The 23,567-nt window shown below is 43.9% G+C and overlaps 4 protein-coding genes across 4 annotated transcripts; 3 read left to right on the plus strand and 1 right to left on the minus strand. All coding sequences in view use genetic code 11, as the record gives it.

Annotated features, from left to right (window-relative positions):
* Positions 1-633: 633 nt before the first annotated feature.
* Positions 634-3,584, plus strand: EGR_08856 (Mannose-1-phosphate guanyltransferase alpha-A; the record flags this gene model as incomplete). The annotated part of the gene is made up of 4 exons (XM_024498105.1): positions 634-890; positions 936-1,146; positions 1,330-1,457; positions 3,557-3,584. 4 exons carry the CDS (start codon positions 634-636, stop codon positions 3,582-3,584), a joined length of 624 nt encoding a protein of 207 aa, XP_024347507.1.
* A 3,673-nt stretch (positions 3,585-7,257) lies between these two features.
* Positions 7,258-11,758, plus strand: EGR_08857 (Remodeling and spacing factor; the record flags this gene model as incomplete). Its single annotated transcript, XM_024498106.1, has 8 exons — positions 7,258-7,313; positions 7,634-7,761; positions 7,832-8,235; positions 8,947-9,254; positions 9,341-9,397; positions 9,472-9,528; positions 9,608-11,104; positions 11,284-11,758. The coding sequence occupies 8 exons, from the start codon at positions 7,258-7,260 to the stop codon at positions 11,756-11,758; spliced, it is 2,982 nt and encodes a 993-aa protein (XP_024347508.1).
* Positions 11,759-13,689: 1,931 nt separating this feature from the next.
* EGR_08858 (hypothetical protein) lies at positions 13,690-18,823 on the plus strand (the record flags this gene model as incomplete). Its single annotated transcript, XM_024498107.1, has 7 exons — positions 13,690-14,044; positions 14,231-14,340; positions 16,335-16,516; positions 17,229-17,349; positions 18,021-18,263; positions 18,319-18,642; positions 18,716-18,823. The coding sequence occupies 7 exons, from the start codon at positions 13,690-13,692 to the stop codon at positions 18,821-18,823; spliced, it is 1,443 nt and encodes a 480-aa protein (XP_024347509.1).
* Positions 18,824-19,177: 354 nt separating this feature from the next.
* EGR_08859 (La-related protein) lies at positions 19,178-23,355 on the minus strand (the record flags this gene model as incomplete). The annotated part of the gene is made up of 11 exons (XM_024498108.1): positions 19,178-19,870; positions 19,957-20,109; positions 20,182-20,713; positions 20,795-21,495; positions 21,540-21,747; positions 21,797-22,155; positions 22,236-22,522; positions 22,566-22,665; positions 22,708-22,970; positions 23,002-23,248; positions 23,302-23,355. The coding sequence occupies 11 exons, from the start codon at positions 23,353-23,355 to the stop codon at positions 19,178-19,180; spliced, it is 3,597 nt and encodes a 1,198-aa protein (XP_024347510.1).
* Positions 23,356-23,567: the final 212 nt, after the last annotated feature.

The following is a 23,567-nucleotide window of genomic DNA, read 5'->3' on the forward strand; positions in this document are numbered from 1 at the left end:
TTTGACGCGTTTCCTTTGTTATATGAAATGGGTGAGTATCGAGACGTAGTAATTTGGTGGTAATAGTTTAATACTTCCTGTGTGTACAATTACCTTGTTGTTGTAAAACAAATCAAGATCTGAACAACAATATTGGCGTTGTCTAATATTTATGGGCAAGAAAGGTTTTGCGATTGATTTTTATTATAAGATGAGGTCGATTAAACCCCTCAAGTGAAATTTATTTAAGCTCATCCACAATAAAAACAAGGGGCATAACATCTGATTTGTTGACAGGTTAGAATTGTTTTAAATCAATGTCCATGTAATCGATTGTTGAGTTTTGGTCCCGCATTTTTTGCTTATAACTAAGTTATTTATGTTAACGTTTGATTAAGCAAGAAGGTTGGTTTTCGTGAATAACCTATTGTCAGTGCATGCAGACAAAGTGTGCTTTTAAGAACAATTTTGATGTCCTAATAGCATTATGATCAAAATTACTGTGCGTTTTTCTTTTCCCTGATTTTTATGCTGGATCGATGACCTTGACATTGACATCTATTTGCATTTCATTGGTTTGATTTTGAGGCAGTGGGATTTGGTAATCCCTATCCTGCTGCCGCCTGCGCATAGACCTCGTAGTGCAAGATAAAAATGTTGGAGAAGAAAACTATCAAAGCCGTAATTCTCATTGGGGGTCCTGCTAAAGGTACACGATTTCGACCACTTTCTTTGGAAATGCCGAAACCACTGTTCCCGATTGCCGGGTATCCCATGATTTACCACCACATTGAAGCATTTTCAAAGATACCCAACATGAAGGAGATCATTCTCATTGGGTTTTATCAGCCAAATGAAATTCTCTCCCGACTCATAAGTGATGCTGGGAGGGAGTTTGGTATGAACATACGGTAATCACTTTTTTGTAAGAGCGAACTGTATATTGTTGCTTTTAGCTACTTGCAGGAGTTCACTTCCCTCGGAACAGCAGGTGGAATATTCCAATTTCGGGATCAAATAAGTGCTAGTGGTCTGGATCTTCTCTTTGTCATGAATGCTGATGTTTGTTGTGATGCTCCACTGCAGGAAATGGTAGACTTCCACGCTAGTCTTGGTTCTGTTGATAAATTCGTGGTCCTCTCAACAGAAGTATGTTTTTTTTTCTTTGTCTCAGTTTCATCCTAATATTGGATAGTCGTTTTGGAGTTTTTTTTGCTTTCCTTTAGGCAACGCGTGAACAGTCTATGGAGTTTGGGTGCCTTGTAGAAAATCCCGAAACAAATGAGGTGGGCTGAAGTTGGTCCAATGCGGCCCACTCTTTCTGCTTTTTTACACTTTTTACTTTCGTAGATCACACATTACGTCGAGAAACCAGACACATTTGTTAGCGTCCGCATCAACTGTGGCATCTATCTATTCACTCCGAGCATCTTCAAATTTATTCGTGTAGCCTTTCTGGAGCATCAAAACCAAAAGTTGTAAGTTTATCTATTATCTACTGGTTTTCTTGTGGAATTGATCTTGATTTGGGAAAAATTTTCCCTAGCGCCAAGCCCGGAGGAACTTGCAAAGAGAGCATTCAGCTGGAGACGGAGATATTTCAACCGCTTGCGGGTAGTGGAACCCTTTACGCCTTCCACACGGAGAGATTCTGGAGTCAAATCAAGCATCCGGGGTAAGTTTTGGCCTTTTAAACAGCGTTAACGCCGAGAGCTGATAAACTTTGATCTTAGCTGCTAGATTTTCTTCTCTCCCTTTGGTGTATAATAATCATTTCAAGTTTTCTAGCCGTAGAACTGCTTCCATCGTCTTCCATGGTTTGAATGTTATCCGATATGTCCCTGTGTTTACTCCTCTTCCGGAGTGGCAATCTACGTGGGCAAATGTGTGATGGGTAGAGAGCCTCTTGTTAATTGCACATCATATCTGAGACTACCGCTTTCCGCGTTGGCATAATTTGTAATGTGGTAGAAACTTGTGATCTTCCCATCCTTTTCTGCCAGACCATTTTGAAACCATAGTAGTTATTTAAAGTTCCCATATCACCTCCAGGCCTCCCACCTTTATTGTTCACTTTATTATGGGTGATGCCGTTCCGCTGCCTGCAAATGTGCGGTCTTCAGGGTCTCTCGAATCCGCAAATACCATCCAAGGAAGTGATACCACACTTAGTTTTGAGATACTTTTGTAGCTCTGGAAAGCCTATGAAGCTAGAGTAACTACAACTTTGGGTTCTGTGATTGCCTGCCCATCTTGGTCACTGAAACCCATCAGGACCTCTATATCAGTGAATTGCTGATATTTAAAATTGAGCACTGGTAAACATCAATTGGTTGTCTTAGCTAGCTTGCGGTAGTCCACAGGGTCTCGGGTACCTCTTGATGTTACAGAAACCAGCTGAGATTTCCACAGCAACTTCACGCCTTACTTTCTGACCATTAGTTTTCTATCCAATTTTGGCAATGCTCTAAAGCCCATGCGGCTGTCTTGGTTTTCCGCGTCGCACTTCGAAATTTCGATCTTTCTGTTATTTCAAGAGCGGTGATTTACGCGAACCGGCAGATGCTGGCCCTTTATCACCGTACCCATCCCCATCGTCTGGCAGTTCACAGGGTCTCCATTAACAGCAACGGAAACACCACCTTTGACACGACAGATGTCACAACAGAGGCCTCGGGGGATGGCGAGACAACAACTACGTCAAGTGCCCGCATCATCGGCGATGTCTATTTGCATCCCACAGCACGTGTGCATCCCACTGCAGTCCTCGGTCCCAACGTGAGCGTCGGTGCGGGCGCAGTGATCGGAGCGGGCGTGCGGCTCCGCGATTCAATCGTTCTGCGTAATGCCGAGATCCATGCACACGCCTGTTGTCTCAACTGTGTGGTGGGCTGGAACGCTGTCATTGGTCAGTGGGCCCGTGTTGAGGGTACTGCAGCCTTTGGTCCAAACCCCAACACACCCTTTACAAAGCTGGAGGTGGTACCTGTATTCAATGCCAAGGGTCAACTCAATCCCTCAATCACGGTTATTGGTGAGTGAACTGAGGAGATGAAGATCTTAACGTTGTTTGTGAGGTGGGAAACTAAGATATCAAGTCTTGTTTGCTACGCAATTTCCACTTCGACGACATTTAGCTTATGCTAATCCCCATTAAGTCGGCAAGGCCTTGTTTTTCTTCAAGGATTCATCCATTTGTAGTTGGGGCCTATATTCTGGAGTAAGTAGACTGTCTCTTAAAATACGTGACCTCTCCTTAGAATACCACCTGTCAGTTATGCTTTGTTAGAGGTCAAGGCTATCTCCCACGATATTTCATTGCTACACGCATTTATATTGGGACAAAATCTGTGCACCCACCCTTTTTTTCCTCACGCAGGTTCAAATGTCGATGTACCACCCGAGGTGATTGTGCTCAACTCGATTGTGCTGCCACACAAGGAGTTGTCACGGAGTGTCAAAAATCAAATTATTCTCTGAGTGATTTTTAGTTACGCTACTGTCACTGCCGTCTCTATAAAGTCCACGCAACTGACTTGATTTATCCCTCTAAACAATCATTTTTTGTTCTATTTAGTAATGGATTTTTGATGTGTGAAAGGTGACTAAAAATGCAATGTTTCGGTGTCCTGGTTGTTGAATAACACCTGTCGTGGACTGGCTGTCTGCTGAAACCATTGGGAAATGAAGAGGTGAGACGCATGTCGAATTAATTAATTGAAGGCAGTCGGCACGATGTTGCTGTACATGCTTGAAGTTGGAGGAATCTGGGAGGAGGAAGTGGAGGGGGGGCTCCCTCTAGCCCTGGGTTTGGTGTCGATTGAAGGCTTCCTCTAAGTAAGCCGGAGAGTTGAAATCACCGGTCCTAGTGGACGACTGCTTTCTCATCTCTTGCCCTTGGAATTCGGTGCTGAAAGCTTCGAAGAAAAAGATTTAGAGAAATATTTTTATTAATTACCTTTTGTATGATTATAAGGCGATTGATCTGATTCGTCAATCAGATGTCGGTGCTGTTATTGAATTGGTCGATATTTGGTGCTGTTTAATTGGTTGGCAGGTTCACTGCTGGTTTATTGGTTAACAGGTGGTATTTGATTGGTTAATAGATCAATTCGAATTTCGGGTGACTACATGCTCGATAAGGAATGCAAAGGTTGATGGCTGTAATACCGATTCATGCGTTGTCACTCTCTCTATAAACTAATGTTACAACTCCGGAATTGCGTCTTTTTTACAGATTCTTCACCCGTAGAGCGCTTACTTCAGGTGCAAAATTAAAGCTGTGGGGTATACACACATTTACGGGACTCCCTTTCTTGCACATATTAAACGAACAGGACATTTACTGGATTCTTTAGCAATTGATCGACAAACAAAGGGTTGGTTTAAGTGAAGTTTAGAGGCATCATTCTCCATCACGTGGATGTAAGCGACCATTGTGCTCTATATGCAATCCATTCGAATGCACTTTCTTGTGTTTTCTGCACGTAATCTGTCAAGAAAATGAGGTATAATGAAAATTCAGGGGCAAGACCTCTTTGTATTACTTTCTTCAACACAAATGCAGGGCGAGTGAAGCATAAATGGGTGGAATTGGTTTGAATGAATGGTTTAGCCAATCGGTTAGCACAGATGTGGAGAGGTGGGAGAGAGGGAAGGTGGAACTGATGCATTCGACATGGGCATCGGGTGTATGGACAGTGCGAATGCGAGCTGTTTCATAAGTGAGTCTCAAATGGTCAGTTAAGTCAAGAGGGGGGAGGGGGGGAGGGGAAGCGAATGGAAAGACATGCTGATGAGCTTAGGGTGAATGGTTCAATGAAGAACATGCTGACGGACCATGGGCGTGTGATAAGACCAAGCATGGATGAAAGCTCAATAAGGACTGAATGATTGGACAGTTGGATGGATGGATTAGACATGGATGAACCAGAATTGTTAGACAAATGTAGGGACAAATCAATCCTTATTTGACAAACGTGTGCATGCATGCAAGAAACTGAGGTGCTAAGGTAAATAAACTGATGAGAGGGGGCGTGATTTGGCGATGGATAAAGAGGTAATGGCCATGGCCGGACGAGTGTGTAAAAAAATGAATGCGCTAATCGAAAGAGTTAAATATTAGTAAATAAACATGGATACGGGATAGATGAATGGATAAAAGGATGGTTACAGGATGAATGGCTGAGTGGATAGGCGAATGGATTTAGAGATTGGGTGGGTGGGTGATTATATAGATAGATTGATAAGTGGGCATGGATTCAATGGATCAGGGATGGTCAACCCCGTTGTTTGTTAGGCTATAAGCCTTTTATTATTAAATAAAGAGAATGCCAATTTGACAGTGTAATGTAATACGATAGTGGTTTATCCCTCGGTTCTGGTGAGGCGCCACTTTTGTACTTCGAATTGGCCCCCTTGTACCTCGCTGGGTGGGCTGGCCTTTTGGGCCATGCCAATAGCCCAGACACCTTCACCGTGCTGAATATATATATTCTGCCCAAGTATTGTGTCTTCTTTCGTCTTCAGGGAGCCCCGGGACGCTACAGTAAGGCTCCAAATTCTGGCAAATATAAGCCTTCTGAAATTTTCTGTTGAATACAATAAACTGAGAACAAAGCCAAGAGGAGTGAACGATGGAGGTATTGGAAGGAATATTCGGCAATTTGCCTTGCTCCATAAATGGTGGGATGCTAAAAAAATAATTTCACGAAATTAAAACTCCTTTAGTACTTTTTGGTTCATTCATCGCATAAGGGAAATTGTATAATGTCAAGTACCATTGTTAAACAAATGAGTTGCCATTGATGGATAGCTGATAGATGTCAGGAAATCTATTAGCTTTTATCCGATTTATTTCATCAAAACATCTCCAGCTTTGGATATTTCACCATTGTTTGAGTTAACTAAAAGGAGGCCTCAACATCAGGATATTTTGCTCCTGTCGTGTCTAAAAGGGGGTTTAATTTTAAATAATACTACTAATTATTCTTGGAACGAACTAGCGGATTAATGACAACCTTGATTGACGTAACACTCCCATTAGTCCTAAACCTACCTTTGAAAAGGTGTCCAGAAGGCCAAAATGCTCAGGTGACTATGTTTAAAACGGAACGAGGTCCCTTGGTCGTAGTGCATGACTGAACTTTGAAGTACCTAGGGTAAGTCTTTGAGAGGTTAACAGATCACATCACACAAACTCGCCTTTTGGCTTCTGATACTGATGCTTTTCCAATAAACCGCATAATTATAAAACACAGTGCAGCAAATGCCTAAGCATTGTTATAAATCATGCTTTGAGTGAACCACTGCTCCTAGTGATCCAGTCCCAATGCCGGATAAAGACGGTTAAATATGCTCCCTTCTAATGCGTGGACCTGTGAACGTCCTGAAGGCACTCTCAGTGTCAACATCTGCACGAAAGCACCTACTTTCATAACTGTGTGTATTTAAACGATCAAATGTGTAAAGCAAAGGGGAGTAAAAGATAGAAAAAGCAAGGACCTACATGTTTTGTTAAGGAAGACTGGTCGTACGTTTACCACTATTGTTCGAACACATGTGCGGAGATTTAGGTGCAGAATTTGTTATCTACAGTGTTCTTTGTGAGCTAGGCAACTCTAATCTTTGTAAAATGGAAGGCACTTGAATAGAGCGAATCCTTATTAAAACATAAAACATTGCATTGATCCTGAATTATTAAGAAAGAGGAGAAGAACATCGTGTTCTGCAAGGCTAAAGTGTGTCAAGAAACGCTTCTCCAATCTATATTTTGCGACGAAACTAAGTGTTCTAAAATAATGCATTGAGTTCATCCGTAAAATATTTGTCAACTTTTCGCTTACGGTGTAATGTATTGTGCCACATATAAATAATATTCTGGACTGACACATAACATATTAGGGCAAAGATTTAAAAGCCTTTTTAATTGATCACTGCTATTAGTTATTTCTAAGGCATTATCTTAAAATTTAGGTGTATTTTAGTTCTTCCAGAACCTGATGATGGGGCTTCTATTGCTATTCTATACCCCCATGTAACCATGTAAGGATAGTCAGCCTAAAAATAATACTTATTAGCGTCCGTTTTTTTGCTGCCACTTTAATATAATGACGTTTATTGTCCAAATAAAAATTCCATTATTATCTTGGTATATTGAGCCTACTGGCAGGTTTATGGAGTAGGTGGACAGCTGACTGGTAGACGCAAATGGAGGCTGGAAATTGTCTTTATATCTGAGCTAAATTCTTTGTTGATTTTATTTAGTATTTATGGACGATGTACGACCCAAAACCTGAGGCTGTAGAATCCAAAACCGTTGAAGACAATAGAGTGTATGTTTTTTGTTGCGTAGTTGAATTGTCTAGTTATGATTCTTTGTTTTGCCTATGTGCACGGTTATCTCCACGACTAGGTATTCTCCATCACCCTTTCTAGTATGGATTTCAGTTTCCCAATATAACCTTTTCTTTAACGCTGATAACTCTCAAGGAGTGGAATTCGGGTCATATTTTTGAAATCTGTTGACTCTTCGAAAACTATTGGCCAGGCGTTATAACTTTGGTGTTCTTTTTATTCGCAGCAATCCTTTTTAGTGCTTTTGTTTTTGTTAAGGGTCTATGTAATCTGTACATGATTTAAAAATGCGTTTTAGACCGATGAAAATCTCCGGATTTCCCGAGTTTGCGGAGATTTGCTGCTTCATCAACCACTTCGGTGAAAAACTCGGTGTAATGCTCACCTTTCCGCGAATCGCTCGTCTTTTGTCGTGCGAAACCGATGGTACTCTCCCATTTTGAGCATAATCCTTCCTGTGAATTGTTAAATTCCTCACGTTGTTTAACTCCTTAAGCCGATCTGCAATCACTGACGACGCTGGTGGTGAAACTGCTCAACAAGATGCGTCTCCGCACTCAGCTGAACCGCTGGCAGCCAGCACTGGGCCGATTTCTACAGCGACATGCATACAATTGTGACGAGCTTAGATCTATCGGCAACGGACTCAATAACGGCAGTCCACCGACTCTCTTCTTCTCCCTCGCTCCGCAGCGCCGCTTGCGGGTCCTCCTCTTCTGTCTAGAGACGCAATTCCATCTTAATGTGCCTTTTAAGGAGAAGGTGAAGACTATAGACTCGCAAACCCTGCGAACTCCACCTCTAGGAGTAGACATCTTTGGTAACTCCTATTGGCTCCTCGTGGACACTGAATGCAATTTCCTTCTCTATCGTTCCTCTGCAGAGGACATGACCCTGGAGGTTAGTTACTTTTTGTTTAGGCCGATATGTAGCGCACGCGTTATTTGCTATCTTGTCAATACGGGCGTATTTCTAGAGCATATTTGAAGGCCCTTACTTGGCTCTTTCACCTTTATGTGAGCTTTGTTTTTGATATTTTTGGGCGTTTTAGGGAGGTCACATATATTTCCATTCCTTTGAAAAGTATGCGATTCCATATTGATTGTAGTTAGGGAATGTAGCGTTTTTTTATACTGACCCACCAAATTGAAGGCTTCGTTTCTAACTTTATTGAATCGTGTATCATTATGACGTTGCGCATTAATGCAAGGTGACAAAACAATCGCAGTCAAAAGTAATACATGACACCCAAATCTACTACATCCGTGTATTTGGCTTAGTTGTACTTTCGGTTGAAATTTTTTTATCATCAACCGTCCATCTTTCAACATTTTTCCACCCATTGAGCCCTCTCTTTTTGTCCGAGGCACCTGAAACTGGTGAATGTTTTAGATGCGTTTATGTAACATAGGTGAAAACGAGACCATACTCTCCGTTGCGACCCTCGTAGGACCTTGATGAAACATGAGGGAAATTTGCTTTGCATGTGTATTTGAATGATGTAGAAAAATCAACATACTTTGGAATTGAGAATTAACTTGCTATACTCTCGGCTCTTCCTTATTTCTCTCATTAAAATCGTGCATTTTTCCTCCGGACCTCTAATCACAGCTACTCAGTGAATCATTCTCTACGCTGGAGACTGTAATTGAAGATCTTAAAGACGAGAAATACGAAAAGACTCCCATCTCGGAGCTATATTCGGTCTTTCGTATAGCTGCTAAACAGGAGCCTGAGGGGCTAAGAAACTTTCCATCGCCTCCAACTCTCCCGGATATTGTGGCCCCGAGAGAGGTAAAGCTTGACGAATCGGACGTTTATGTGAAGCCGGAGACAGCGGAACTTCCAGACGGTAAACCTGAGGAGACAGAAGAGGAGGAGAAGAAAGCGAAGGTAGAGGACGTGATTACCAAGAAGTGGTACGTGGTTTACTCTTCTCAATGTGTGATAAAGACTGCCGTTATCCTTACCTTCTACTTAAATCATGCGCTCTGTTTTATTTCAGCGTGGAGACACCTACTGAGCCGGCAGATGAAAAGCCAATTTCTGGACTGATTGCCTGGTGAGTTATTCCATTTTTACATTGCTAAACTGAAGACGGCTTTTTTTACCAGTTGTCCCTTGTTTCGTTTTTAGCGAAGATGCCGTTCCTCAAGCCGATTTTGAGCAGCAAGAAACTGAACAGCAGAGCAGGTTGAAGCGTCATTCGTTTTCACACCTTTGTTTTACCTTTTCTGTGATTAAGCTTGTTATTTTTCATTTAAATTTCAAGTGTCAAAGAAGAAGGATCACAGGAGGCATTAGGTCTTCGTCGAAGTGGTCGAAAGCGCAAGCAGGTGGAGTTCCTCGCGATGGAGTCCTTCAACAAAGGCAAAAAATCGCGAGGTAAGAAGTCCATCTCCATTTCAACATCAAAGAAATCCAGACGGGCAGAAGGGAAGTTAAAAGAGGATAAATCTCGAAAGGAAAAAACATCCAAAAAGCGGAAAAGACGGCGTCGAGGCAAAAATCCCCGAAATGGTCAAAACGGCAGCAGCGGATGTTTGTGGACCCGTTCCCCAGAAGACTCGGAAACAGACAATGAAGAGGATGAGGAAGAAGATTTGTGGAACGACGTTGGCTCGAATGGTCCTGATAACAGCGGATCTTCTCTTCAAGATGGAGAAAAACAATCGCCTCGTGATTGGTTGGAAGATCTTGAAAGTGATTTCGATTTGGAGGCTGAGGATGGAGGCGACTCCGGAGTTGTAGCTGGGCGGAATCTCCAGCGTCAAAAGTCGCAGGTTCTGGACGAGGCGCCGTGTCAGATTTGCACTGAATCGAATCATCCAGAATGGCTCCTCCTCTGCGATTCCTGTGATCTCGGATTTCATGCCCAATGTCTTCGTCCGGCTCTTCATCTTATCCCTGAGGGCGACTGGTTCTGTCCACGTTGTCTACACACTCGTTTAGTGACTGCTCTCGTCGAGCAGTTGTCGACTCTCCAAGCACGCAGTAAGAAGCTGGACAGCGCTGCAAGAATGCAGGAGCGTTTGAATTTCGTCAACATAAGTGTCACGAACATCCTACGGGATGAGCGAACGCGTCGCCCAGTTGTAGACAGTGACTCCTCGTCTGTCGAAAGCGAGGAAAGTTCTCATCAAACTAGACGCAAACGCTCACGTTACTACGAAAGTAGCGGCTCTACTTCGGATGATGCCTCATCCTCTGATGAGAATGGTGACGATGATGAAGAAGAAGAAGACGATGATGATGACGACGAAGATAAGGAAGAAGAGGAAGATGAACTACCTGCTCGTATAACTCGTCATCGGAATGTTCACTACAACGTGAATGCCGCATTTCAGCAGTTGGACGAAGTGCTAGTGGAGGATGAGAAGTATGCACAGGAGCGTTTGGAACGCAGCAAAGCGAAGAATCAGCACAGTGATCACGAGGAGGAAGGTAAGGATGAAAGTGCGGCGTGTGGAGGACCTCCACTGCCTGGTTCTGTGGTACCGAAGACTGCAAAGAGGAAGCGGCTCTCCTCCTCTTCGGCATCCTCGGACTCCAAGGGTAGAGAACGCGGCAAGCGTCGGAGGCGTGTCTCACCTGGAAGCGAGGAATTCCGACCTTCCGATGAAAGTGAAAATGACGAAGATGAAGATGAGGAATATGAGGAGGAGGAGGTGGAGCCAAACTCCTCGACGGTGGAGTCAGTTTCTTCAGATCAGAGTTGGAACGTTAATCGTAGACGACGAGGCCGACGTCATGGAAGACTTACTCGGAGGTCCGGACATCGTCGTGGTGGAAGGCCCAGTAAGGGAAGACGTGGACGTCGAATTCCACATTTCGAAGGTCCGTCCAGTGATGAAGATGGTGAAGAAAGTGTTCCTCTCAGGCAAGCTGATCTCTTTTTATTCGTGAGTTGGATGCTTGCTTGACGTTCTTCTCCACTTGCGTTTATAGACGCAGTTCAAGGGTTCGCGTTAACTACAGGGAAATCGAAAGCTCTGAAGAAGAGGAAGAGGAAGGAGCAGGTGGGAAGGAGGCCGCTGTTACGAAGAATTCTTCAGGAAGACGAGCTAACACCGCTTCTTCTGGAAGTGAATATGCTCCAAGTGAGGAGGCAGAAGGTGTTGAGGAGGACGAGGAGGGCGAGGAGGAAAGGGACATCGAAGGCGTAGAAGCCTCTTCATTAGCTGTGAAAATTCCACCAATCATGTCCACACAGGAGGAGGACGAAATTCTACAAATTTCCAGTCCCGTTGCTACCTCTCGCGAATTTGGTAATAATAATGAGCCACAAATCGAAGAGGATTCCATGGATATGGTGAAGGATGATCCCATCTTTCAAAATTTTGTAATTGATGAACTCGTTTTGCCGATTCAGCAGGAGACGGAGAATGCCTCCGACATGCAACGGCATAGTCCCACACTTTGAGCATTCGCATCAGATTGTGTAGACGGGCATGTAAATACTCACAATCCGTGTATATTCGTTATTCTCGTTTCTACTTAAGAAAACAAATGAAACAACTTTACCATTTTTTTATCAGCACTGCATATATTCCCTCCTAATAGTGTCCTACTTAAGGCTTTTCAGTAGCATGTCCAATTTGAGCTTTGAGAAGTACAACTGATTGAAATACAGGATTTTTTGAAGCACTTACGCTGTTAGTGGTGGACTTTCTCTTCGTTTTCAAGATTCTGGGTCATTTATTTAAGTTGACTTTAAAAATTGGGAGAAATTAGTTGCTTTTTTTACATAATCTGGTATAGACTTCACCAAAAGTGATGGTGGGGGGAAGGAGGGGGTAGTCTTCCATCCACGTCTTTTTAACTCCCCGTTCGTGAACTGTTTACTTTTGGGGATAATGTTCCAATCCATACTCCGTCGATGTCATGCTGTTTTTGTTGGAAAATAGCCACTTTGCAAACTGGCCACCTGAAAGGTTAAAGGCTGTGAGAATGTCACCTCCTACTGCCCTTATTCAAACGGGAAGGTAGTCTGCAAATCCCGATGATTTTTCTGGGTGATGCGTGCCTCATCAGCTGCAACAGTGGAGTTCTGTAAAACATCTTATAAAAAACGGGTAAGAAACCCAGCCCAAAAAAGTCAAAAAGGGAAGTTTTTCCCTCACAAGTTAAATAAACCATTTCCTCCTGTAGATTCCCATATTTTTTGTAAAGTGTCTCGGTCCATGGATTCTAGTGGCCCTTTGAGGGGGGGAGGTGGGGAAGAAAACCTCCTCACCAACGTTCTTACGTCTTTTCATTGCTTCTGAAAATGAGTAGTGGAAAATGGCAAAGTTTTGTGTGCATATTCTGCCTGAGGCGATCTCCTGTTAAAACGTACCGACCAACTCCTTCGTTGCATAACACCTCGCATTTTTGTAACCATTAACGAATAACACAAAAAGGGTGGATTAAGTCGTATCAGTAGCATAAAGCAACGAAACAAATTCGTTGTGTTCCGATTCCTTTGAAAAAGATTGTTTTATCTCAGTGAATGTAGGACTTGGCCACGTTTGAGACGATGCAACTCTATCTCGTATGTGAGTGTATTCTAGGTCAAGAAATGATGTGTGACGTCCTGCCTTGACCTCCATCTGATTCACCAGTCGTGGCAGTTTATACGAAAGTTGTCCTTACAAATGTAAACAGTCCTGTTGACACACATTGTATAGACTTTTGGAGGTAAAACGGATCTTAGGGATATGAGATGGGTGATGAGGGAGTAACCAATACTACCCCTCATTACAAGTCAGTTAGAAAACCGTGAAGGTGGGGATGAATAAGTTGGCAGCCTTTGAAGCTCCTTGTCACCTGTTTATGAGTAGCACTTTGGCAATCATTTACTCATCTGCCACGAATTTTCCTCCCCAGGTGCAGATTGGAGTTGGGAGCCGTGGTACACCTCCCACCTATCGAAAAAAAAACTTAACAAAATTGACGAAGGAATTTTTCCAGCTTTGAAAACGAGTTAAACTCGATTTGTAAGCCACCCGATAAGCTCGAATCAACTTACGATAGTTTATAATGATCAAACGTCAGCGTGGACGCTGCAAATTGGAAGGCCAGTTCAGATACCTCATCTCCTTCCGCGATTACCTTTTGTCTACAGACTCAGACATCTATGGAATCCTTGAATAATTAAGTCAGGCATACCTCCTTGTTGGCCTAGTCCGGGAAAATCGAGATAGCTCCCAGGCCGATCCTGGACAGTGGCATGCATTGTATGACGTCGACGAACGGAACCAGGGTCACTTAGTTCTCGCTTGATACAACTACTTCAAGTTCTCTACTTCCACACCTCAAGGTCATGCAGAACTGAGAATTGATTTGCTTTCAAATTCACGCAAATATTGATCCATGTCACATCGGTTGAAGAAGTCACGTCGTCACTCCCAGGACACTTACCCGGATGTGCGAGCATCCCTCGCGAATAAGACAAGCTGGAGGGATGAAGACTTTGTAGATTTCACACACATCCAACCGGTTGATTGGCTCGTCTCTGCATCCAGTCAGACGGAGAGTGAGGAGTCCCGTCGAATTAGTCAATTCCAATTACCGCCGGAGCCTTATGACGGGACCAAATCGCGACTCTTTTCAAGCTTCCCCAGTGACGAGGATGAGCACCTAGGCTTTGCATTAATAACTTCTAGGGAATCGGAACCTGGGGACGACTACAATGAACCCAACTTTAGAACTACGAGGCGCGAAATTGGTAAGCTTCCCAAAGTGCCTTGACGATTGAAACAGCCCTTCAGTATTGTTGGAACGGTAGAGTTAAACACATTCCAAAGCCCCTAATTTATCTTCACCATCCATTATTCAGGTTGTGCGTTGTGCAAACCATTGACAGGCTAATTTGCTCTACTGTTGGTACTAAAATATTTGCTTTTCTTTGAAGTGGAATTGTCACCGATGCAAATTTTGCGACGTTGGACGACAATCGTCAACTTGAGTGGACTGAAAAGGGAGGGTGACAAGGTGACACTCAGACCAGAAGCGGCGAACGAAGTAAGTGTGTTGAATAGGTAGAAAAATGAGGGTCTATTCCTCTCTTGTGTCCTCATGACCATATCTGTAAATAATTTGCACTTCCCTTAATCCACGACAGCAGGGTTTTGCTACAGGAGGGTCACAGTGCCAACATCCCGAGGTGGAGGGAGGTATGGATTGGTGCTGTTGTTTAAACCAACCACTTTGTGCCGATAAAACCCTAAATTTCTTTAATGACTTTGGTGTTAAGGGAGGACTGCATAGTTTCTTTCTTCTCTTTATTTCTTGGACAAAGATTTGCTTAGTCCCAAAGTACTTGATTAGTTGTCAGATTTTATATGACTACAAATCCCTTAGAACTTGAAAAATAGGTTTTTTTTTGAAGCTTCCTCCGTCAGATAATTATTTCCACCATCTTCCACTCTTTCCAAAAATCTGCTGACAAATTTTATCATTTCACCGGACCGCTGCTGACTGAGCACTAGGCAGATACCCAATGAAATGGTTTATTGTCAAAGGAAAAATATTTCCCGTCATTGGATGGTAAATAATGATGTAATCCCCGAGGTTTGGCATCTCAAAATCTTTCTTTTTAAATGTTGTGATCTAAAAAAAGAAAGACTACGGCTTCACAGTGAGGCTAAATGCAACAACCAGCAGACCAATCCGCCACCCGATGGTTGCAGTTGCAAAGCACCGCCTTCGAGGCGTGAGTTATAGCCAAATAAGATAATATTCATCCTCTGGAGGCCTACAATACGCAACTCTCCACCCAGCATGGCCCACCTAAAAAGTTTTGCTGTCCTGTGAAATCCGCCCGAATAAATGTACACGGGTTGTTGGTCTCAGGATGGCTGGAATGGGATTGCACGAAGTAGCAAAATTTGGCAAACTACAAAGCAACCCACAAAGCGCAAGTCACAGGGTGACTGCGCTAACCAGGCACAAACATAGGATACGACTGTTGATTGGCTACCAAGCGAAAAGCAAAAATTTTGTGAAGGCAGACTGCTTGGCGCTGCTCTTGAACAACATTATGAAATGACTTTGGTCTTCCCAAAGCCTCATAAAATACTTAATCTCTATGAAACCATTTCGAGCGCGTTTTAATCACCTAGGTATATCTAATTAAGAAGCACGCTTTTTGGGTAGTGGTGAAGAAAACCAACCCATATGAAATTAAAAAGCTGAACCCATATAAATTTGCGTGATTACTTTTGGACGGGATCACTCTCGTCCTGTAAAGCAAGGTTCTCACCTTTTATACCTCCCAACATGGAGCTCATCCGATGATGCTAGAAGGGAAAAGTGGAAGAGAAGATTATGTTGGACTATTTAGTAATCCTATTTTACGAGATGATCGTGACAGTAAAGTTAGGGTATTTGCGTAAAAGCCGCACGTTCGATTGTGCCACTCAATTTTTTGCAGGATTTTCTCAGCATGTCGATGGTTCCGCTTTAAGGTAGTCACTTAGTCCATTTTTGCATTAAGGCAAACGGAATGATTTTACGAGGATGCCGAGTTTGAATATGCGCGAAATGGGCCCGTAAACGCGCTGAGCAATTTAAACTAAAGAAGGCAATAATTTATACCCCTTTGTAAGTGAAATAAATACAGATTTTTCCGTTTTGCGTCAGGTAAATAAATTCTGCTGGGCGAGATTAAAACACCGTCACTTCAACCGTCCAGCATATATTTTGACGAAAGAATATGAAGAAGTTGGTAAATTTTTATTGAGCAATCGAATGGTTCTTAGCGAATAACCGCTATGGGCCACTTCGGGATTGAATTCTAAGGCCAAGGAACTAAAGGATTTGCTGGGTGCGCTTCAGGACTTCTAGAAGTCAAATGTAGGCGACCCCCTAATTATCTAACAAGAGTGATTTGTAATAAATAGGGCCAATTTATAGCACACTTCTTGGTAACGATACTAATTGGCAAAACTATATTGTTGGACTGAAAGTTTATTAACTACGCCTTTAAAGTTGTCGGTATCTATTTGCGATCCTAGATCGAGGCACTACACGCGGCGGCACATTACATGGCGGAGAAATTTGGTCAGGGTTCAGGCGCCTACGAAAAGTGGCGCCAGTGGTTCCTCCCTGTTTGTCACCCCATTCGGCGTAGGCAAAACATTTTACGGCGCTTTGAGATCGAATACCGTGTCAATGTCCAGGACTACGAACCCGCAATGTAGGTTTCTGCAGTTTGTAAGCAAAAGGGGAAATCTATAAGACAAAATTGCTTGTCGAAGTCTCGTCCTGCCGTTCTACAACATTTCTTCCTTTAGTGCGGAGAGGTATCAAGACTTCAGGTTTTCATTCTGCTCCACACAAGTTAAATTTAATGGTGTAGTATCGCCACCATTAGAGATGAACCACAAACTGTCTAAAACGCCCGCATAACGGTGTGCACAATCTAAACAACTAGCACCCTCCCCCCCCCCCCCCCGAAATGAGGAAGTGTGCACAAAGACCGCCACACTGGTAATCCAGATGACTTGCTTATGCGATCTTGAGAGAGGCTCTTAGGGCTTGACGCAATCACCACACCTTTCCTCGTGTTGCTTTATCTCCAAAATCCACCCGCCTCATCACACAATGACTTTGGTTTTTTTCGCAAAATCAGACAAAAGAACATTATAATGCTGCTGGATAGAATTAACCCATGACCAGGGTCCTTTGCCCCCTTCTCACACCATCACCACGGGACATACACCCGTGATGACCTCAAAAGCTTGCCGCCGTCGTTTCATCGTAAGGAGTACCCTCTTATTTTGCAGAAAAAAAAGTACGGGCGGACGGAGCCTAATTGCTCACTTTTGGTGTAAAATCACCTTCCAACATTGTGTCAAGCCCGGAAGATTAATTTTGCTTCCTCGTTTTTTTTTTGCCTTCAATACCAGGCGACCAATGGCAAAAATGATTCGAAGGAACATTCGACAACTTCTGCACAAGGAGTATGCTCCTATCAACAATAGGATTTGGCACGAAAAATTGGGCCAACTGCTCATACAAAAGAGTAGAGTAGGTCTTCTTTCAGAAGCTTGCCTTATTGAAATCACAAATATTCCCAGCACTGTGTCTTGAGCACACCGCGGCGAGGTTCGGTGGAATGGAAGGTGTTTCATTTGTTAGGTCGGATTTGAAAAGAAACTTCTCACCTTCTCACCGTAAGTAGGTCCACGAGGTGTTGAAAGACCGCTAATGTAAGTGAGGTAATTTGTCCTTCATGTTACCGGCGTGAATGCCGGAATCGTGGAAGACCTCGACCGTATCTGACATCACCTCAGAGTAGATGGACACCAATTGTGGAGTAGGAGAGAAGGATGCGTCAGTACTTCCACGTAGTTCACATCTACCAGGCAGTCATTCGCTTCATGTGACCTACATCGTCGCCTACAAGAGAGTGAGCTTGAGATTGCCAAACTTTGACGTTGTGCAGACAGCAACAGCGATTAGGACAAGAGACGAGGAAGATTCTCATTTGCCCCAAGTGTCCCTTCACTGATTGACCCTCTAGACGGTTTATTGCTGAACCATTTGACACCGATTTACGACGCACGCAAGGACGGCTGCATGTACACCTCGTTTATACCCACGTGACAACGGAGCACGTGACGCCTCCACGTCTGCGTATTGTCTCGAATAAGACGTGCACACACTTGTAAATAGACATGGGTCTCCACCTATGCTAGGTCGATCTAACGGACCACATTAAGCGTCTGGAAGAACGTGAGAGGCAGAGACAGACGGAACTACTTCAAAAGGGTGTGATCAAACAGGAGATCTACGATCAGGTGTCCACAGCAAAAGTCACCGCGAAGCACAAAGTCCGTCGAAGAAAAGCCGGTAAAAAGGGCAGTCCAACGACAACAAATTTGTTGACACATCTTGATGCATTCAACACCGCCACAGTGGCACCTGATTTGGATAAATTGGTGAGTTAAAAACTGTCCCAACGTATGATGTCTAATTGGTCGAATTGAATTGCAGAAAGCTACAGTAGCGACTCGACAGATTGAGCTGAAGAAGAATGAATTAACCTCCGACCAGGATGTTGACACATCAGTTTCACTCCAATTGCTGCAAGAGTGGAAGTCGTCGCTGCCAAGTCGTGGATCTAAGCACAAAATCTTAATCCCTCTAGAGAACGATTGTCAACGTGACTTGGCACTACTTGAGGCGCCGATCGAGTCTACGAAAGGTGAGGTGACTTCGGATGAGCAACGCTGGGAAGATTGGGTGACAAATGAGGAAATCAGTTCGGAGGACAGTGGACGGATCCATGAAGATGGACTTATTCCTCCAGCTCCCGCTGTAAGATCGAAAATTAGACCGGTTAAATACGATGCTGAAGACGGACCGGCTGTCAATTTCTCCCCTCTTGTAGGAGATGAAAGAGCTGTATAAAAGAGCTCAGAAAATACTCAACACTCCCTGTTTCGTGAGGAAGAAACTGCCAACAAAGCCACCATCACCTGAACGCGGCCACAGATAACTCAAGTTACTTCACTCTTTCAAATTCCACATTTTTGTTAAAGAAGGAAATAAAATGCAAATTGTTGTACTAGATGCAAGCCATACAACCGCACACACACACACACACACACACACGGAGTATTGTCAAGGTAGTGGGTTCCACAATAAGCAAACCAAGAAGAAAGAAAAGGGCTTTAAAAAATAATAAAAACGATTTTAACAAACCCATCGCCAAAATAATCGTGGCAACCAACCACGGTGGTGCAGGAGGACGATAGGTGGTAAAGATGGTGTTGTTAAGGAGAGAATTAGAATGGCAGAGATTTAAGGGAATAGAAATTAGATAGAGTAGAGGGGGGATGAAAAAAAAGGGCTACCCAGACTTGGGTTTACCGCGTTGGTTACGCGGTCTCATTGGAGCTGAATGATCAACTAGCGCCTTTTTTGGAGCTGTTGTCACGTTTGTGACATCTGCGAGATCCCCCGCTGGCACAGTGACTTGTACATTCTTCTGCGAATCAACGTCCCCAGCAGTCGGGGCAGGCTTTTTGGAATCCCAGTGCTTCACAGGCCACTTGGTGGTGGCAGGAGAATCAGTGGCATTGGTTGAAGCAGTTTTTGCAGTATCGGACTCATGCTTTGAAGGCTGCGGTGTATCACCAGATTCGCTTACCGCAAGTTTGGTTGGTTTTTTGCCCTTCTTTGACAATCGTTTTTTTTGAAGTCCCCTTTTCACTTGCGCAGAATCCCCACCTTTAATTGACACTTCACCCTGATACAAAGGCTTTACACCCACTGATTTAATCTTATTCTCATCCTCATCCTCGGTCGCCTCCTTTTTAGCTCCCCGAGCTTTGATGGGGCAATCTGTGGAAGCAAGAGACTCCGAGACCTGAGATGTTAACGCAGTGACCGCCGCCGGTTCAGACTCAAAGTCGTCAGGATTGACGGATTCAGGCTCAGAGGAGCCTCGACTATGCTTAATTGCGGGTTCAGAAATTGACACATCCGCGGATGTTGAAGGCAGGCGCTTGCGGTAGCCGAAGAAGCCATCTGGAGCCTCAAACTAAAGAAAAAAAATATTACACATTAAATCGTCATATATAATTAAGGTGAGGACAAGAACGATGTAGCAACTAAGTTACGACTCACGTTAATGCGGAAATCCTCAATTCGTCGATACTTCTTGAGAAGCTCAGCAATGCGAGGGTCCAGTTCGGGCTTTTGTCTACCGTAATGCAGAAAAGCCCAGAACTTCTCTAGACCGTACAAATGGCCAGCATCATAGTCCCTAAGCGTTTCCTCCTATAGCACAAAATCGGCTCCAGTTGTATGAGACATAGTAGAGTTAAAAAACAGTAGTATTTAAAAAAGCACCTGAAAGTCTTTGAAAAGGGTAGGTAGGAATCTACGTTCCAGACCGTAGGAGTAGAATCGGAAGAGACATTCAATGCCATAGCGATAGCCGACCTCAGCATCTGACCTAGCCAGCTGTCTGAACTCGCGATACATCTTGCTGAAGAAGTTGTCTCGCAAGAAGAAGGACCAAAAGCGATAAAGGGTGTTCATCTCCTGTGATTTGCCCGCACCACAACGCTCCCTGTCGGCCAAACAAGCAGCACGGTAACGCATGTAGTCCTTTGAGGTGTAGCCACCCGCCTTCAAAACCGATTGAGTGGTCATGTTGTTGCGGAAGTTGGGTGCGAAATTGTTTACCGAATGAGCTGTGGAGGCACAGAAGGAGGTGGCATGCTTTCGTCGGCCTCGGATTCTTAAAGAACTTGCCCTTGTTGCTTCCTGATCCTCTAACTGATTACCAGTGGTGTTATGCGAGCGCACTTCTGCCCCACTTGAGGGATAACGTGACTGGCTGCTAATTATCACCGTTGTTCCAGAGCAGCAAAAATCACTGTAATTGAAAGGTAAATAAGAGATAAAAGTGATATCCTCCTCCTTCTCTTCACTTGCACAAAGGGAGTTGTCAACTCACCGGCCCATCGACACAACAGTCTTCTCTTTGTCCTCCTCAACGGCTATGTCTGGTACAAAATTAAAAACACTTTTATCACCCTCACAGAAGGAAACACTAGATACACGTGGTCCTCTGCTGGAGGAGTGACGAGGCCCCTTTCCACTATGTCCGCTAGGTTTGTCGATATCAAAGGCAAAACCGACATCCAATTCGTCACGTCGACGTCTGCCCCCAGCACCGATTTTGACAGGGTAGAAGCCGACCACACGACGCGGAGTTCTAGGAGTTGGTAGATGTGATATTTTTTTCGGTGATTGGCCAATCTGTTCTTCCGCCTTCGAAGCGGCCATTGAGACTTCATTGATAAGAGCATCGACAGCAGCTTTTGCAAGGTGGAAAGATGCAGACTGTTGATCTTCAGCAGTAGCAGAGTTATCCTTGTTGCCCACTTGGAAAACGGGGTTCCACTGAGCCAATTGGACGTTGGCAGGGTAATAAATAATTGGTTGAGCAACGAATGGAGGAGGTTCAACTATGCTTGAAGGATAAAAGAATGGGTATTCCTTTATTTCAGTGGGTTTCTTCTCGTCAATGGATTCTCCGGGATTTTCAGCTGGCAACTGTTCGCTTTTTGCGGGGTGAATCGCAGCGGAAGGTGGCACTTTATCTTCAGCGGCAAGTTTTAGAGTAGCAAAATCTTCGTCCGATAAAAGTTGAACCTTGAGATGATATGTAGGAAATGAGGATATGTTGAGAAACCTACCTTGCTGGGCTGGCTGATAATGTGATGATCGTCTAGACTACCAAGGTCGGAGAAGGAGCTATTTCTGGAACTGAGATAGTCGTCAAAGTCGTAGTCAAAATCAAATCCCAGGCGAGTGTATGATGAGCGACGTTGACGTCGCACACTACTCTGATAAACCTCCAAACCATGCTTAATCTCCTGCAAATGCTCTGCGTGAGTTTTGGCCCTAAAATGAGTAGATTTAAGCGAAAGTGAGACCGGTGAAATGAACAAACCTTGACTGATAATCGGGATTGGGGTGTCTATCACCGCTTGGATGCTTGCTATAAATTCGCTGCGACACACCGCCACCCTCCGATTTCTGCAATTTCTGAGGGGTAACGTGGTGACTGTGAGAAAAGCCCTTCGAACGAAGTTCAGAAACAGGAGCAATAGCAGAAGTAGCTGTACCAGAAGCAGTGCTTGACTGTTGTGAAGCCTCTTCTGGCGCCTTAGATGTAAGAACAGTAGTCGAGGGATCCTCTCTTTCAATTGCTCGCTCTGGTAAAATGACGACAAGGTACTTCAAAAGATCTTCTTCATCTATATCCACAGAATCAGAGCTGGACGAAACTGCGCGCGATCGGGACTGAGCCTACAAAAGAAGATGGGGCGTAAGCGCAGTTTTCTTCAAACTTGTGGAAAATGGGATTAACAACGCAACAAAGGTGTTACAGGGCGTGAAATTCTTTGAGCTTCAGCATCGCTTTCATAATGAGAACGATTGCCAGCCCGCTTGGATCGACGGTCAACTGTTTGCCAGCGTCCTTCTTGTGGTTTTTGCTGCTGCTGCTGTTGTTGGGTATTCTGTTGTTCAAGAAAGCAGGGTTCTTCTTGAGCTGATGTTAAAATCACTTCCGGAACCGGCGGTTGGGGAGACTGCTGCAGCGTAATTACCGGCATTGGGTTAGGTTGATCAGGAAATTGTAGCAATGGGTGTGGTGCGGCGGGCTCAGGCAATTCTAGAAGGCAAATCAGTAAGGAAAATAATAAAAGTAGACAAACTCATTGTGGCAGATATAAGAGAGGGAAATGAGTTAGGATTAATCCGGCGTATTTTACTCATAGTTTCATCGAATTCGACAACCGTGCTTGCAGCACAAGCCTAAAAAGGATTTCAGGAGTTGAGAATGATAACGCAGCTTACTTTAAGAACATCTTCACGTTTTGCTTTGTGCTGGGCCATGCGAGGAAAACCTAGGATTACATCAAGCGGGATAAAGCGATCGTCTTCCATGAGACCCTGCAGATAGGCGTCTTTACCAAAGTTTGCGTCCCCAAAATAATATTCCACTTGTAATCTGATTCGATTAAGACGAGTAGATGTGCAAAATGCACACTCTGGATGGTGACAACAACAAGTAACAGGGGTACGAGTGAGGCCCCTGTAGTAATTAACAATACTAGGATCTATACAGCAATAAATATACCAAACATTTACCAAATCCGAGTATGGGTGCATGATGGCAAACTTCATAACCCACGAAATTTGGCCCAATGAGAAGGCAAGAACGGTTACGATCACCCACTGTTGCATTCGAAATAACAGACGAACGATTATTATCGTTACTGTTACGACGAGACGTACGAGGCCCACTTTGGGCACCATCGCTAACACCAATTGACTGGCTATCCTCCTTGAATGCTGCTTTTTCTAGCCCAACATCATCTTCGAATCTTTTCCAATTCTTTTATGTCGCCGTTTAACTGGCGCTGCTTCCTGCACAGTCTTCGCACTGACTTTGCCCAGTTCTGGCCACTCCTCCTCTACAGGTGGATTCACAATATCAACCATAACTCTAATGAAACAATATTAACCACAATGCCTGATGTATTTACAAAAACGAACGGACTGCACAATTGAAGCAGCACACGTGCCCCAATATTAAACATACAATGATCGAATTAGCTCATCTAAACGAACGCTCCTTCAAATAAAGTACACACAAATTTGCGTCTCAGGTAAATATGCCTGTTTGCACAGCAAAGTTAGCGAAACAATTTGCT

Source organism: Echinococcus granulosus (assembly GCF_000524195.1).
Source record: "Echinococcus granulosus chromosome Unknown EG_S00121, whole genome shotgun sequence".
Classification (NCBI taxonomy): Eukaryota; Metazoa; Platyhelminthes; class Cestoda; order Cyclophyllidea; family Taeniidae; genus Echinococcus; species Echinococcus granulosus.